This window comes from Melanostigma gelatinosum, assembly GCF_949748355.1.
Source record: "Melanostigma gelatinosum genome assembly, chromosome: 19".
In the NCBI taxonomy this organism is placed as follows: Eukaryota; Metazoa; Chordata; class Actinopteri; order Perciformes; family Zoarcidae; genus Melanostigma; species Melanostigma gelatinosum.
In genome coordinates, this window is record NC_136652.1 from 3,790,656 (window position 1) to 3,806,187 (window position 15,532).

Consider the following 15,532-nt stretch of genomic DNA (forward strand, 5'->3'; position numbering starts at 1 on the left):
ACTATCTCAGGCTCAATTGTAGGTAATGATGGCGATTTTTGAAGGATTCCCTTGACCTCTCACCTCAAGATATGTGAATGAAAATTGGGCAACAACCATGCAGTTTTTTTGCGTGCAGTATACATGTATTTATAGATATAAACTATATCTAAGTATATATATATATACATATAAGTTATTCTCCCCTATTCCAATGAGCCCAGTTCTATTCATGTGTGATGTCATGTTTTCAAGCTCGACGTCACCGTATAAAATGACCTGCTGTGACCTCTACGATGATCAGAGCCCCGTGGAACTTTGCAACCACAAACTAGAGGCCGCAGGTTAAAGATTCTAAGACGTTGTCGAACTTTGACAGTAGATCCTGTTCACGAAAACACAGGAATTATGACCATATTTTAGGTTTGTGTCTGTCTCATTTACAGGATCCTATTTCAAACCAATTCAGTGATGAGTTTCACGGGTTCAAAGCCAGTTTAAATGGGAGTGTTACATTGCAATGAAAAGCATCTGGTTTGACTTAAGGGTGCATCATGAGTTCCATTGGATGTAAGTTGAATAGGCTCATCAGTTTCTTGTAGTCATGAGTGAATTTCTGCAATTCAATTGTCTTCATCATTTATTGCAGGAGCAGACAGAGGAAGTGGTCTGTATCGCCCCTGTGCTTTTCTGGATTATGACAAAAAATGCGCAGCGGGTAGACAGCTCCATATTGTGTGTGCAAGTTATTCTGTGTGATGGACTTTTTCTTGCTCCCCAGAATTGCTGCTTGCAGCAACATTTAAACTGTGAATATTCCTGAGGAACTTGTGCTCCGGCATCACCTGCTAATGACAGAATCAATACATTCGGTCAGATTTGGGCCTGATTCCTAATAGGAAATGCTAATTGAATTGCTAGCATGGTCCAGGTGTAACATAAGACACCTGGTCCAGTTTGCTTACAAGTTGCTGCCTTAGAGTAATCAGATTTGGTTACAGGCTTTGGTTTCTCATGCTGACGGAAGACGCTAGAGTACACAGATGAAACACGAGGGTGCAGATCACCTCCAGTCAAATGTTGGCTACGGTATACTTCGATATCCCAGCAGCCACAAAGACCCCAGCGAGGGAAACAACGCAGCGGCTGTCTCTTCGGGTGGTCTATCTTCACCAGCAAAGAGCAGAAAGACCACGGTATTGGAGCAACATCAGCATCAAAGTCTGATGAGTCGGCCTGAGACAATAAACAGCGTTGACGACACGAGTTAGCTTGCTATAGTAATCATGTCATTTTGCTCCATTTAGCTCCATTTAGCTGTGTGATGAGACTATACGAAGATGATAGAAGCAGCCTGAGGTGTACCGACTGGTACTGCGGAGGTGTCCGATCGTGATTGGCCTGAATGTGTTTTGTGGACTGAACAGTGAATTGGGCACTGAGTGAAATTTAAATTTGAAACATAAGGGAAACAGAAAAGGTTTAACGCCACAAGATGGAAGATTTTAATGCAGTTACTTGTACCCTTGCCTGAGCAGGTTTAGGCTTTTGAGCTTTGCCCCCCTTTCCCTTGGCTGCCTCCGTTGTTGTGGGCAGAGAGTCCATCTTGTCTTTGACCAAGTCAATTATCCTGGAGTCAGCAAAAGCTCTGGCAATGTCGAGGCAGTTTTGTTCTGAAGGGAAATAAAATATGGTCAATCACATGACGGGACAAGTCAAAGTTGAAAACTTATTATGAATTCATAGTGTGCACTGTAAACCACATCTATTGTCTGTGTTGCTTCCTCAAAATGTTGTGAAATCCAATTCAGTTATATTTCCCTCTGTCTATTTTAATATGTCAAATGAAATGTATTTCAATATTAGTGTTTTTAATGAACTCCTGTGTATTTTAGATGTACAGTCAAACCTTTCTTGTTCTCTGCATTGACACTGGCGCCCGCCTTGATGAGGAAGTCCACACAGGAGGGTCGAGAGCTCTCGATGGCCCTCATGAGGGGCGTGCCTCCTCCGAGGGCCCGGGCGTCTACGGAGGCCCCGGCCTTCACCAGAAGCTCAATGACTTCCACTTGGCCAGCGTAAGCCGCGTGGTGGAGGGGCGTCCAGAAGAACTGGTCACACACATTCACATCGGCCCTGTCAGGAACAGAGAGTAGATTTGACCTCTGACCTCACCATTTGATGAAAACATTTTGCAAAAAAAGAAGGTGCGGAAATCACCGCTTATCAATGAAAGATGACCTGTTCTAAACAACTCTGCAGTTTAATGAGAGCGTTACACTGACGGAACACAGGCTGGCTTTAGTGCCGTTTCCACAGCAGCCATTTGACAGAGTCACAGCAGGTAAACACAGGCGTAAATGATCAAATCTATTCTGGTCCCATTCTCTTTAGTGTGTCACGGCCATTGAAGTGAGCCAGCATGCACAGTACCAGGGACCTGGCCCTGGAAACGGATACACCAGTTGCTCCTCTGTGGTTTTACTGACAAAGTAGCTGCTCGGTGACTGAGTGTTCTGGGACCCTCCCGATACCTCATTTATCTTAAGGATAATAACTTAAAACCAGCACCATTTACTCTTACATTAACGTGAATACGTTAACACAACAGCTGAGAATGGAACTGGTTTAGAGGCTCAGTGAAGCTGTTGATTCACTGCAAGCGACCCCTTTCAAGTTGTCCCCTTGTTTTCATACGGTTACTCTTAAAATATTGATAACAGCTGCTTTAAATTCACATTGTCGATAATCCGTTTCACTAAACAGTAATAATCCTCACAGATGTAATGAAGAAACACATCTGTATTGCTTCAGTGGGAAAATCATTGCAAATCTCAACAAATAAAAATAAATAAGAAAGCGTATTTCTCACCCCCGACTGAGGAGATACTGAGCCACCTCGTAGTTGCCACTGGAGCAGGCCACCATGAGCGGGGTCTTGTAGAACTGGTCTTGGACATCCACAGGAACGCCCTGATTGAGAGCGAGGGCCAGAGACTCCAGGTCTCCACTTTTCACACAGTAGTTGACATTGACGTAGACCTTCTCTGGCCTTTCCACGTACCACGCTGAGTCATTCATCAGGGGATGTTCTGGCGGGTGATCGCGGTCGAATCGGCGGATGTCCGAGCAGTTGTGGTATGTCTCAATCATGGAGTGGGGTGGGCCTCCGTCCGGTCGCCGGGGCATGAGCTCTGGTGGGACGGTGCAAATGGGCAAGGGGAGGACAAATTGACCCTTCTTCTTGCCTCTTTTCCCTCCCTTTTCTCCCCTTTTCTTTTTTGGAATATAAGAGGAGAGGAGGAATGGTTTCTTGATGTACTTGACACCTTTGATGAAATCATTAATGTTGACGTAGCCCTCTCTCGTCTTGCCATGTGCTGAGATGACCGTGTTGAGCTGATCTAGTTCAACCGGAGCTTTCAGTTCTTCCAACACTGAAATAAACCTCTCGGCGGTAACTGTGTCCGAGTTGTCCTCAAAGGCTCGCCGTAATTCATCCTCGTGCTCGTGAGACCAGCCGTGGAGGGTCAGGGCCCAAAGAGCTGATGTGGGGATCGCACTGTTGGATTTTTTGCCTTTCCCCTGTTGGCGCTCTGCTTTCCTCAGCTCCTTGGCTGCCGCTTCGTGACCAGCCGCTTTGGCAATCTGACGTGGCAGCAAACCTTCCTGGTTCTTCAGTTTGGGGTTACAACCTGAACATCACAGTTTTAGGGAAAATATAAACACATGGTAGAATGACCTAATTCAATTTGGGACAGTGTTTGCAGCTGCATACTCTACGACTTTCTTCTTTGTTTTTGTCGAATACGTGACGAGAGAAGACAACTGTATTTCCTGGCTCTGCATGTCTCTCAGCAGAGATTAAAGCTTATAAAACATACGACAACAAAAGTGAAGATCCTGTCTTGACCCTGTGATGGCATTAGGAGTAGTTACCACAGAGCTATCTTTTTCAACACAGGGTTAACGTTAGACTCTCTCTCATCACCTCTCTGTGCCAGGAACTTGCAGCAGTTAGCACTGCCCGTGGCGGCGGCGTAGTGTAGGGCTGTGCACTCCTCTAAGTTGATCGAACCCATGTCTGCTGAGTATGCGGACAGCACCGGAAACAACTAGAAGGCACACAACACCACAGAGCAACACATAGAATCTTTAATCTGAAATCCCACTGGTACCAACAGTAACTTCTGTAATTTGAGTTGAGTTCATACTACACCTCAAAAAAGCCCCCCATGGCGGCATAGTGCAGTGCTGTGAGGCATTTTCGATCCCGGGCGTTGGGGTTTCCCCCTTTCTTGAGAATGGCTTTAACGAGCTGCAGGGAGCCCGCCTTGGCTGCCTCCATCAACGCCGTGACGCCGGTTTTCTGACGAGAAAGAGGGGAGAGGAGTCGTCTTAGGTTAAACAAACAGCACAAAGAACATCTCAGCTGAGAATATATCGGCATCACGCTATGGTGTGTGCGCTCAGATCCCACACACTCCATTGCCATTGCCTCAGCTCCCACAATGCCTCGGTGTCAGTCCCCATTGTATTTTTTAACCTTATTTGTTGCGTTGGGGTCTGCCCCTGCACCCAGCGCGATGAGACACATGGGGGGACACTCCTGGGTTTTTTCACACATCAACTGGAAGACATGAGTCCCCTGCGCTGACACGTTGTTGACATCCGCCTGGCACTTCAGAGCCATCTCCAGGCAGAGGGTGTGACGCTTGGTGGGGTAGATGCAGTAGAATAACACGCCTAAAGAGAGGAAGACAAGCAAAATGAGAGACAGAGGGATTCAGGCACATGGGAGATATATCTGACTGACATTCAGCTTTTAAATTGCATCTCAAGAAGAAATATTAAAATCAACATTATCAAAATAACTTCATAAGCCCAATAGCCATATAACCACATAACCTTCGTTGTTGACAGTATATAAGAAGTGCCGTCGCCAGGTAGTTTTTTCCAGGGAGTCAATCACAAGGTAGCCCCGCCCTAAAGCACACTCTGCTTTATGGTCTGTTTGACTCTAAATGGACCATCATTTACTAAATGAACATCATGCTGTATTGAAGAAGACTTGAAACTAGAGATTGAGACATAAACTCATGTTTACAATGTTTACTGAGGTAATAAATCAAGAGAGAAGTAGAGTCATTTTCTCATAGACTTCTATACAACCAGAGGAGTCGCCCCCTGGTGGACATTAGAGAGAATGCAAGTTTTAAGACACTCGCATCGGCTTCACTCTTCAGAACCGGAGGTTGCCGCCTGGTTGGTCATACCTCTCTGTCTCTTCCATTGTTTCCTGTCTGTCGCTACTATAACTGTAAACTGTCCAATGAAGACCAAAATGCCACAAAAAAATATTAAAAATGATAATAAATAATGATAATATTTATATTTTTGGTCAGATCAGATCAGTCCATGTAAAGATGTATGAAATGTACAATGTTTTTTGCATTGAGTGTACAATAGAGAAATAGCTTGTTAGCTTATGGGCGTTTTGTAAACACACTATAGTTTTAATGTTGTACTGAGGAAGCAGCCCACCCGGCCCTCTATAACACTGAGGATAACACAGGCAAACGTGTGACTATTGAGGCTCAGCCTATGGGGTAAAGGCTTGGCTGTGAGTGTTGAGACTGGGCCAAACCAGTCCTCTGGCAGTGCAGGGCGATATCAGGTTACTCAGCATGTTTCACAGGTATCACCAATAGAGGTTGATCTGTAATTAGATGTACCTACGCGGTCTGACGGACACGTGCACACATCCGCGCACTGTGCACAAGCGTGCACACACATACATACAGGTGCTGCATGCATTATAGAAAAGCATGACTTCATGCACACGCGCAAATACTTTTCTTCTCACTGTAACTCAAGCTTTCTCTTTCTCTCCCTCTCTTGTTCGCTCACTCTCAAAAGAATGTCGTTTGCAGTAATCGATGCTCCGGACACACTGTCATTGGGATCATAATCACAACTGCTTTGACAAGGTCCTGGAGAAGAACTTAAGGCTCGCTCACTAGAGTTGTCAGGGATACAGCCTCCTCATCAATATGTAAACAGAGGCACCGTTCATTTTCATGAGTTGTGAGACAAGGTAAGGCATTCACAGCGAACCTGCTGCACTGACTTGAGATGGAAAACACCTCTATTAGAGAAATCGACACTTCAAGCTCCAATTAGAATACATTAGTGGAAGGGACGCTGTTCCGTTACCTCGCATACATTTCAAGGATCCCCTTCCCAAATAAAAGAGAGAAAAAAATCAACTGGGCTGTAAATATGTGTTATGCCTCTGTCAGCTGTGGGTTGTCTCCCACGTCACTTTTTCATAAAAAAAAAACGATTTCATTTTGTGTCACTGCATCAGTTAGCTAGCTAACATCGGCAACACACATTTGTCTCACCTGATGATGATGCTGTGACTGGCGTGGCAATATTCACACATAACTGGTCATTGACACTATGCTGTGCTTGAATTACTATGTTTTTTAATTTATGTGAATACTTGAGTAGATTTAGATATAAAAATAACTTGCGTTGTAAAATTCCAATTTTCTTATGTTAATTGAATCTAATGGTTTGGCAGTGCCTCAGTCCTATGAGGCCCACTCATGGGCCCCGACCCAGTGGTTTAGAATAGCTGAGAATCAAAAATATAGTTTGGAAGAAAGCCCACTTGTCTCGTAAAAATCTGACCTGACAGTTCAGTTCCAATTGTTTTCGATATTCATATATATGAGATTTGACATGCACGTTGAATTTGTGCGCACGGGCCAATTTTGTTCTCACCACCATTTTCCTCAAACTGTATCTAAATAATTCTATTTTTATGTTTCAGCCCACAAACTTTATATCAAGACTCTTGCAATAAAACAAAAAGATTTCCATCTCAATAAAACTACTTTAATAAAGTATTAAAGGACCTGTGTGTAGGGATATAGCGCCATCTAGCGGTGATGTGGCAGATTGCAAACGACCTAAACTCCTCCTGTGTGCCAAGCGCATCGGAGAACTTTGGTGGCAAACGCAAAAACGTGAAAACATGAAAGCCCCTATGTAGAGCCAGTGTTTGATTTGTCCGTTCTGGGCTCCTGTAGAAACATGGCGACCAGCTCTGTCGAGAGGACCCGCTCTGTATTTAGATATAAATGGCTCATTCTAAGGGAACGAAAACACAGCGATTCTTGTTTTCAGGTGATTATACACTAAAGAAAACATAGTTATTAATATTATATTCCATTTCTGCCAATAAATTCCCCTTAGTGCTACACATTGTTCCTTTAAAACTATCACATATATGTACTACCCTGCTCTCCCCAAGTTCTGCTACAGCTCACCTTTGCCCTCAGTGTCTTGGAGTCTCAGATTAGCATTGCTCTGCACCAGCAGTGCCATTATGGCATCATTGCCCAGCTCAGCAGCTAACATGGCCGGGGTGTGGCCCTCCTTGTCCAGGACATTGGGGTATGCTCCCAGGGAGAGAAGGAAGCTGACCAAGTCTGTAAGGAGTCCGGAGGAGTACAGGAACAGTCAGGACACTGAGGTGACCTCTTGTTTTTGGGGTTTGCAGTACATTCTATGAACTGCTTGATTTCTCTTTAAAAATAAATTGTACAGTAGCCTTGTGTACATGCTCTCTTATAAGTCCTGGACATTAGTAAAGCTGTGCAGCAAAAAGGCCAAATTGAATCTATGAATTCAAGAAACAACTTGTTGTTGTTTTAAAGGAATTTTGGGTATAAATCTAATAACGTTACAGTAAACTGGATATTTGCAGTATTCAAGTTATGTAAACATACTGACATACATTGCTTTCAAATGTTAGCCTTTACCAAGTCGTGGCTTCATTTCTAAAGGATAGGCCAGTGGAGCACCATGTTCTCTCATGTTCTCTTCAAACAGAATGTCTATAATCTGACGGAGTAAAGAAGAGACCCATCACCCTGATTGTTGGCTGAAACTGCCACGTGAAGAACCCCTTTGCTGTCTTGCGGATCAGTGAGGTTGATGAGGTTTTCCACCCCGAGGTTCACCATCTTCTCTATCTGCTCCTTATCCCCTTGATGGACGCACTGCAGCAGGCGGTAGATCTGAAGGACCTGCAGGCGGCCCTCTGCTACTCCGCCACTCATCATGGGGTGAAAAGGGCTGGTTAAAAAAAAAAGAATAATATAGAAAAGGAGATATGACTTCCTGACAAATATGTAGGCGTACATGCTAACGACGAAGGGTGGAAGCGAGCGGCAATGTTGACATGTCATTGCAGGGTGAACACAGGTGTAACTAATAACATTTATTATGGCCCTGTTCTATTCAGGTGGGCCAGGGCCCTGGTTTTACAGCAATTACACCTGTGTTTACCCTGCAATACATGTCAGACTGGCTGCTGTCAAAAGGGCTTATTGTGTGGCTTTTTGTGAGTATATTCAATATTGTACAGTTTAAATAACTCAATGAGCAATCGTCACAGAGCACATGTGTAGTAGTTATGTCTCTGAACAGCCTGTGGAGCCATTATAATGAGCAGTCAGTGCACTGCTTTGTTTTGTCTGAGCACAGTATTTTGTCATTTTTTTCCACCTAAAACAAGTTTAACTGAATTGAACTCGAACATTCGGTGGCGTTGTCCTTTCGGAGGACTTACCGTTACACTAGAGCACACTTTTTGTGAGCTAGTTTGTACTTCTGAACGTGACTTTCACTCCAATAAATATACAATATCTAGTTAGCCGCGTTACCTAGCTAATTGACAACCTAGTATGACCAATCACTTTTTCTGATTGGTCACTGACCCTTTGACCCGTGTTCACCCTTTACTGAGTGTTACATTCTTATCGAAAACAAGAAAAACTAACCTCACAAACGCTGTTAATGAAACATGTGGCGGCATGAACAAAACATTGAAAGCCGTTGTAGACTGATAAACCCTCAGACACCATTCCACCCACCTACACACTTAAGCTAGGTAAAGGTAAATGAACGTTAGCTTGCCACCTTGCGTTTCCTTGTTTGGCACGCGCTTCTTACCTGTGCTGGAAATCTTAAAGGTCCTTGCACGTTGTTGTTCGCAGACCCAAGCACGTCCGGACAGCGAGGACAGTCACACGTATGCCGAGTTTTTTTCGGCACAAAGTCCTTACTTTGTTTGTTTGTTTGTTTTCAAGCACGACCATTCATTTCGTGTCTGCCGGAGAAAATAAACAAACTCAGCTCCATGGCAACGGCACGCGTGGAAATCCCGGGAAGTACGTTCTGTGTTTTGGTGCTGTCTGATGCTGCATTCAAGTACTGGGGATGAGCTCGGTAATATGAATCTTGTGGCTCCAAATACGACTGCAGAGAGGAAATGTGGACACTACGCCGACTGTAAAGCATATCATATTTATTTTTTTTAATCCAAATAAACTAAACCACAGAAATACACCTAAACAAGTAAACCGAATACAATTAAAAATAGTATAGGCCAGCATTACTTAAAATGTCCACACGTTGTTCCCTAAACGTCACATGTCATCAACATCCAGGTAACGTGTTGTTTCATCCGATTCCCAATCTGATGTTTCTGGCACCATTCGAATTATAATCTGCATTCTTCACGTGGACCCCTATCAGCTTTCACGGAGTGATTGTAGTCTTCCTGGGGTCCACAGAGTACCAACACAAACACCAAAGGCTATGGCAAGCGGATTTAACATGACCTAACATTATGATTACAGAGGAGTGTGGTTCGATTAACGTTCAATGTTAAAACGGCTTACCAGTCCAATGTATACAGTTTAGATATCAGAAATATCATTTCTCCTCGTCAAAATTGTATTTTCACTAGAATAGTATGACAAGCCGTTAAAAGTTATTAGCCAAGCTTGACTATCATCAGTATTAACAAAGTCATCTTGACTAGTCGTTATTACATTATGACGATAGTCAGACTTTTTATCCAGAATGTTACATATCAAAAATGCAATTAGTTTCTATCTGAAATGCTCATTTGGACTGGGAATAATTTAATTATGGATATCTGCAATGCAGATCCAGTCTAGCTGTTGAATGCTCAAACAGCTGACCATACGTAGGCTACATCTGTCCCATCTTATCATGCATCCTTACATCCTTAGGTAGCCGAGGTAGAATTAACACTTCTTTGCACTTGACCGCCAGTGCATAGATCAATTACATTGTCTCAGGGATGACTCTGTCTGCATGAGTGACGGTGGAATGACTTGAGTGCAGAAAGGGTTTATAAAGAGACCTCTTGATAAGTAATGAATGTGCAAAGACATGTGATACTCTCTCCAAGGTTCCTCAGCAGCGACATCCCAGCTGCGACGGTAACGACACTGAACACAGGGTGTCACTGCAGTGCAGCCTAACAAGTGGCTTATCAACCATCTCCTTGATGTCTTCAGCTAAAATGAACCTACTGCAGTCAAGAGGAAGAGTTGAGAGGGGGTTTAAAGTAGGAGCCAGAAATAGAAAGTCGTCCCAGCTGTGTGTATTTGTGAAAGCCAATAAAGTGCCAGATGAAATAAGTCTGAAGCGGGCTAAACGGCGTGTAAAACCTGGCACGCACTGCCTCATTTAATAAACGGAACACAATCCAGATAAATGAGAGACTGCCGACATCAGCTGTGCAAAACTGGATATCTGTATTTGAGGCACACATGTGGCAAACAACATACAAAACATATACAATACCTGGCAAGGTGAAGTGGTAACTCGTAAAAATCTTATGTGGGCGAAACCGCTGAAAAATATTTACATTCCTTCGAGGTTATACAATACATAGAAACATATAACATTACATTCCCACACTGGAAAGGAAAAGTTGTGGGAGGAAAAGAACAATGCATTGGGATCAAACCCTGATGTGCTGATATTAATCCATGTATTGCTTCCACCATTATGTCAATATAATGCAGCATGTGGCCCGTTCTGTATCGTCTCTGCAGAAAATGTTCCTTTTAAATCCATTCAACAATATCTACATACTTGATATGATGCACACATTTTCTTCTGGTCATTTCAGTTAGACTTCTAAAGGCAGGAAGTGTGTGTGTGTGTGTGTGTGTGTGTGTGTGTGTGTGTGTGTGTGTGTGTGTGTGTGTGTGTGTGTGTGTGTGTGTGCGTGTGTGTGCGTGTTCATGAAGGAGATGGGATTTGTAGACTAGAGACAAAAGTTCAGCTTCATGATTTGTTATTGTAGCTTTCCACAAAAATTCCACTGTCAGATAGAATGATAGGAACAGCTTCATAACTTTAGCTTCTTGATCCTCCACCAGCGTTAGATGGCCCTTATTAGGACAAGGGGGAGAAAAAAAGAAATCCCCATTCTTCCCCCCCAGCCATCCTCCTCCTCCTCCTCCTCCTCCTCCTCCTCCTCCTCCTCCCCTCGTGTTTTCTGGGCATAGCTTATGTCCTAAAATGGTCTTATTGTTTTTGCTGTAGTGTGATTTATAAAATGCTGCGGTTTCTGTCTTGAACTGTCAGTGACTTCATTTGTGCATTTCCCTTTAAATAACGGCGGTTTGGACCGTGTCCCCGACATCACTCGAAGACAACTGGCATTCAGCGTCATGTTTCTGGGAATTTGCCTGTGGTCAAAACGAAACTGTGAGCTTGAAGAAAACCTCTGCACATTTGAAAACAAAAGACCCCCACATCTTTTATCTTTCATCATCAAAGCAAATGTCCTGTCCTTAACACAAGACAGACCTGAGGGCTATCTCCGTGTCATCTGTAAAGAATTCAAGTTTGTAGAACAGCATGAAATATGGAATTACAAGACAACCCTGCAGTGGCTTCTTGTTTCTGAAGACAACACGTCATAGAATAAAAACACATTGGGGCAAATTCTTTTCCTTAAAGCTGTGAAACTAACAAACAAAAAATGATTGTGTTTTTTTTGCTGGGGATCATGAAGACATGTCTCCTGTGAGACAACACGTGCTGCAACAGCGGAGACTGAAATCCAGAGGTCAACCGTATAACCGGAGTCACCACCTTCCCATGTTTGGACAGCTCTTTGACGATGGCAGCGCCCGTTATGAATGGCGGCACGTTGGACACAGTGACTTTCACCTCCAGTGTGGCGAGAGGATACGTGGGCAGGAAGTGCTCACCGATGGAGATCCCGTTTATCAACACCACTTCCGCAAGTTCTATACTGTCCAGAAAGATGACCACAGCGCTGTTCATCCGCGCTGCGGACTTCACGTGGCTGTGGCCGACAACCTCACCCACTGCCAGGCTAATCTCCTCCACCGAACACCCGAACAGCGGCGGGATCTTCACGCTGTGTTCCCTGGTTAGCTCCGTCAGGCGCATGCTAGCGTTTAGCACGCCGACAGCCCTGCTGCCCGGCTGCACTCCGCTCAAAAAAGACCCAAAAAACTGATAAAAGTACGCAAAAAAAAACCCGTGAACCTTGCACACCCCACTACACTATCATACCCAACATTACCCAACGAAGAAAAATGTCGGAAAACACGTTAATTATCGCTCTCAAAACTCCGCTCCTGCAGCTCCGCACACCTCCTTCCACTCAGAGAGAGAGAGAGAGAGACAGAGAGAGACAGAGAGAGAGAGACAGAGAGAGAGAGAGAGATTTTTTTGATTTTTTAACAAACCTTTATTTTACGTTTTTCTTTTTTTTTGGTCTTTCCTCAAGTCATATGAACAAACAAAACATCGCTAAACTGTTACAATCAGTTCAACTTTTTCCTGAACACGATACGTTATCATTTCAAACGGTCCAACACATACGGTCCATCAAACATGAACGTGTCTGTAATTGTCTGTAGGCTGAGATCTGACTCTCACTCAGCGCCCACTTTTGTCCAGTTCTTTGTTCACTTTGTGAACTATTTTCTTGAGTCTGTATCCTTCCTGCTTCGTGAGCCCTCCTCTGTCCTTGCTCCTCATGTGAGATCTGGCAGAGCTGGAGAGCTGCTCCTTGTCCGAGAGGTAGTCCTCCACTCTGACTTTTCTCACGTTCTTACTCCTCCTCAGAAACTCCTTGATCTCCTCCACGCTGTAGCCTCCAGAGCCCCGAGAGCTGCCAGCACCGTGTGTAGAGGGCTCACTGTTTACAGCAGAGTTCTCCTCCTGACTGGACTCAGAGTCCTCCCAACCGGACTCAGGGTCCTCTTCCGGCTTGGACTCACACTCGGCTGCTCCTCCACTGTCTGTAGTTGCCACTTTCTTGGCCTGTGAGCTTCCTCTGCCTCCTCTCTGTTTCCTCTTCAGCTGAGGGGCCTTGAGCTGCTCCTCGTCTGCTTCCATGGCCACCTCCCCACCTGCCTCCACCTGTCCTCCAGTACTCGCCCTCACCTGCTGTACCCCACCCGTCACCTCCGCTCTCACCTCCTGTACCCCACCCGTCACCTCCGCCCTCACCTCCTGTACCCCACCCGTCACCTCCGCTCTCACCTCCTGTCCCCCACCCGTCTCCTGCACCCTCACCTCTTGTACCCCACCTGTCACCTCCGCTCTCACCTCCTGTACCCCACCCACCTCCTCCACTCTCGCCTCCTGGGTCCCACCTGTCACCTCCACTCTCACCACCTGAGCCCCACCCGCCTCCTCCACTCTCGCCTCCTGGGTCCCACCTGTCTCCTCCACTCTCTCCACCTGAGCCCCACCCGTCTCCTCCACCCTCGCCTCCTGTGCTCCACTTGTTCCCTCTTGTCCGTCCTGCTTGTCCCCTCTGTCCTCAGTACCTCTCCGGTTCTGGTCTTTGTTTGAGCCGTGTTCCCCAGGACAAGCCCTGCTCAGATGCCCTTCTTTCCCACAGCTGTAGCATTTAAAATCGTTCGTCTTTGCAAAGATGACGTAGTCAAAGTCGCCCACAGTGAGCTTGAAGCTGAGGTTGACCACCCTGCTCCTGTTGCTGGGGATCATGAAGACATGTCTCCTGTGAGACAACACGTGCTGCAACAGCGGAGACTGGAAACCAGAGGTCAGCCTTATAACCGGAGACGTCACCTTCCCATGTTTGGACAGCTCTTTGGCGATGGCAGCGCCCGTTATGAATGGCGGCACGTTGGACACAGTGACTTTCACCTCCAGTGTGGCGAGAGGATACGTGGGCAGGAAGTGCTCACCGATGGAGATCCCGTTCATCAACACCACTTCCGCAAGTTCTATGCTGTCCAAAAAGATGACCACAGCGCTGTTCATCCGTGCGGCGGACGTCACGTGGCTGTGGCCGACAAGCTCACCCACTGCCAAGCTTATCTCCTCTACCGAATACCCGAACAGCGGCGGGATCTTCACGCCGTGTTCCCTGGTTAGCTCCGCCAGGCGCATGCTAGCGGTTAGCACGCCGACAGCACCTGCTGCCCGGCTGCACTCCGCTCACAAAAAACCCAAAAAACTGATAAAAGTACGCAAAAAAAAACCCCGTGAACCTTGCACACCCCACTACACTATCATACCCAACATTACCCAACGAAAAAGAGTGTCGAAAAACACGTTAAGTTTCGCTCTCAAAACTCCGCTCCTGCAGCTCCGCACACCTCCTGCTACTCAGAGAGAGAGAGAGAGAGAGAGAGACAGACAGACAGAGAGAGAGACAGAGAGAGGTTACTGAAGAGGGCTGGAAGGGTTTATCTGCACCAGGTCAGCCAGAGGAAATGAAGGGTAAGATATGTCAGCTGTTTGTCAGAAGATGTGTCCAGAGCAAAGTATTCTACTAACAACAGAGCTGTACTCACAGTGAGACACACAGGTCTCAACACTTGAAGGTGTTTTCTCTGAGTCTCTGGTAGACCACTGAACTCATTGCTTAGTCAGTCCAAGAAATGCAGGTTTTAAATTCTAGAGGCAGCACAATAATCCCTCCATCGTCTCCTCTGGTCCATCTCTACAGCCGAACTTACATTTCAGAAGATCAGCTTCCCTGCTATGTCTCCAGCTTGTTGTGGCTTTAAACTCTTGAGGTATTCAGTGAATATTGAGCTGGTCGACATCAGCTGATTCATTTGGCCGCTGTCTGGACATTTAAACAGTGAAGTAAAGATTAGACAAGCTTTTAGCTTTCAATGCCCAACGGGTGCCTTTACGTGTTCACCGTTTTGAAACCCTGTAATATTTAATATAAACCCTGTAATATTTAATATAAACCCTGTAATATTTAATATAAACCCTGTAATATTTAATATAAACCCTGTAATATTTAATATAAACCCTGTAATATTTAGCTGACACACAAATCAATTAAGCAGTGAAGACTTTATGAAGCCGAAGAAATTAGTTAAAAGACTGTTAAAAGATCATAGTTTAGTCAAACTAATTGGTTTAACCTGTCTGTGATTGGATGGCCTGCTGGCTCAGGCATCATATGAGACTATAGAACCTGAGGAATCACGCGGCACTATCTCAGGCTCAATTGTAGGTAATGATGGCGATTTTTGAAGGATTCCCTTGACCTCTCACCTCAAGATATGTGAATGAAAATTGGGCAACAACCATGCAGTTTTTTTGCGTGCAGTATACATGTATTTATAGATATAAACTATATCTAAGTATATATATATATACATATAAGTTA

The 15,532-nt window shown here is 45.0% G+C and overlaps 1 protein-coding gene across 1 annotated transcript; it reads right to left on the reverse strand.

The window, feature by feature from the left end:
- Positions 1 to 310: 310 nt before the first annotated feature.
- Positions 311 to 8,117, reverse strand: LOC306793468 (ankyrin repeat and EF-hand domain-containing protein 1-like; the record flags this gene model as incomplete). The annotated part of the gene is made up of 10 exons (XM_079291114.1): positions 311 to 364; positions 1,345 to 1,398; positions 1,504 to 1,652; positions 1,889 to 2,115; positions 2,852 to 3,674; positions 3,971 to 4,094; positions 4,199 to 4,348; positions 4,526 to 4,725; positions 7,320 to 7,481; positions 7,925 to 8,117. The coding sequence occupies 10 exons, from the start codon at positions 8,115 to 8,117 to the stop codon at positions 311 to 313; spliced, it is 2,136 nt and encodes a 711-aa protein (XP_079147240.1).
- Positions 8,118 to 15,532: the final 7,415 nt, after the last annotated feature.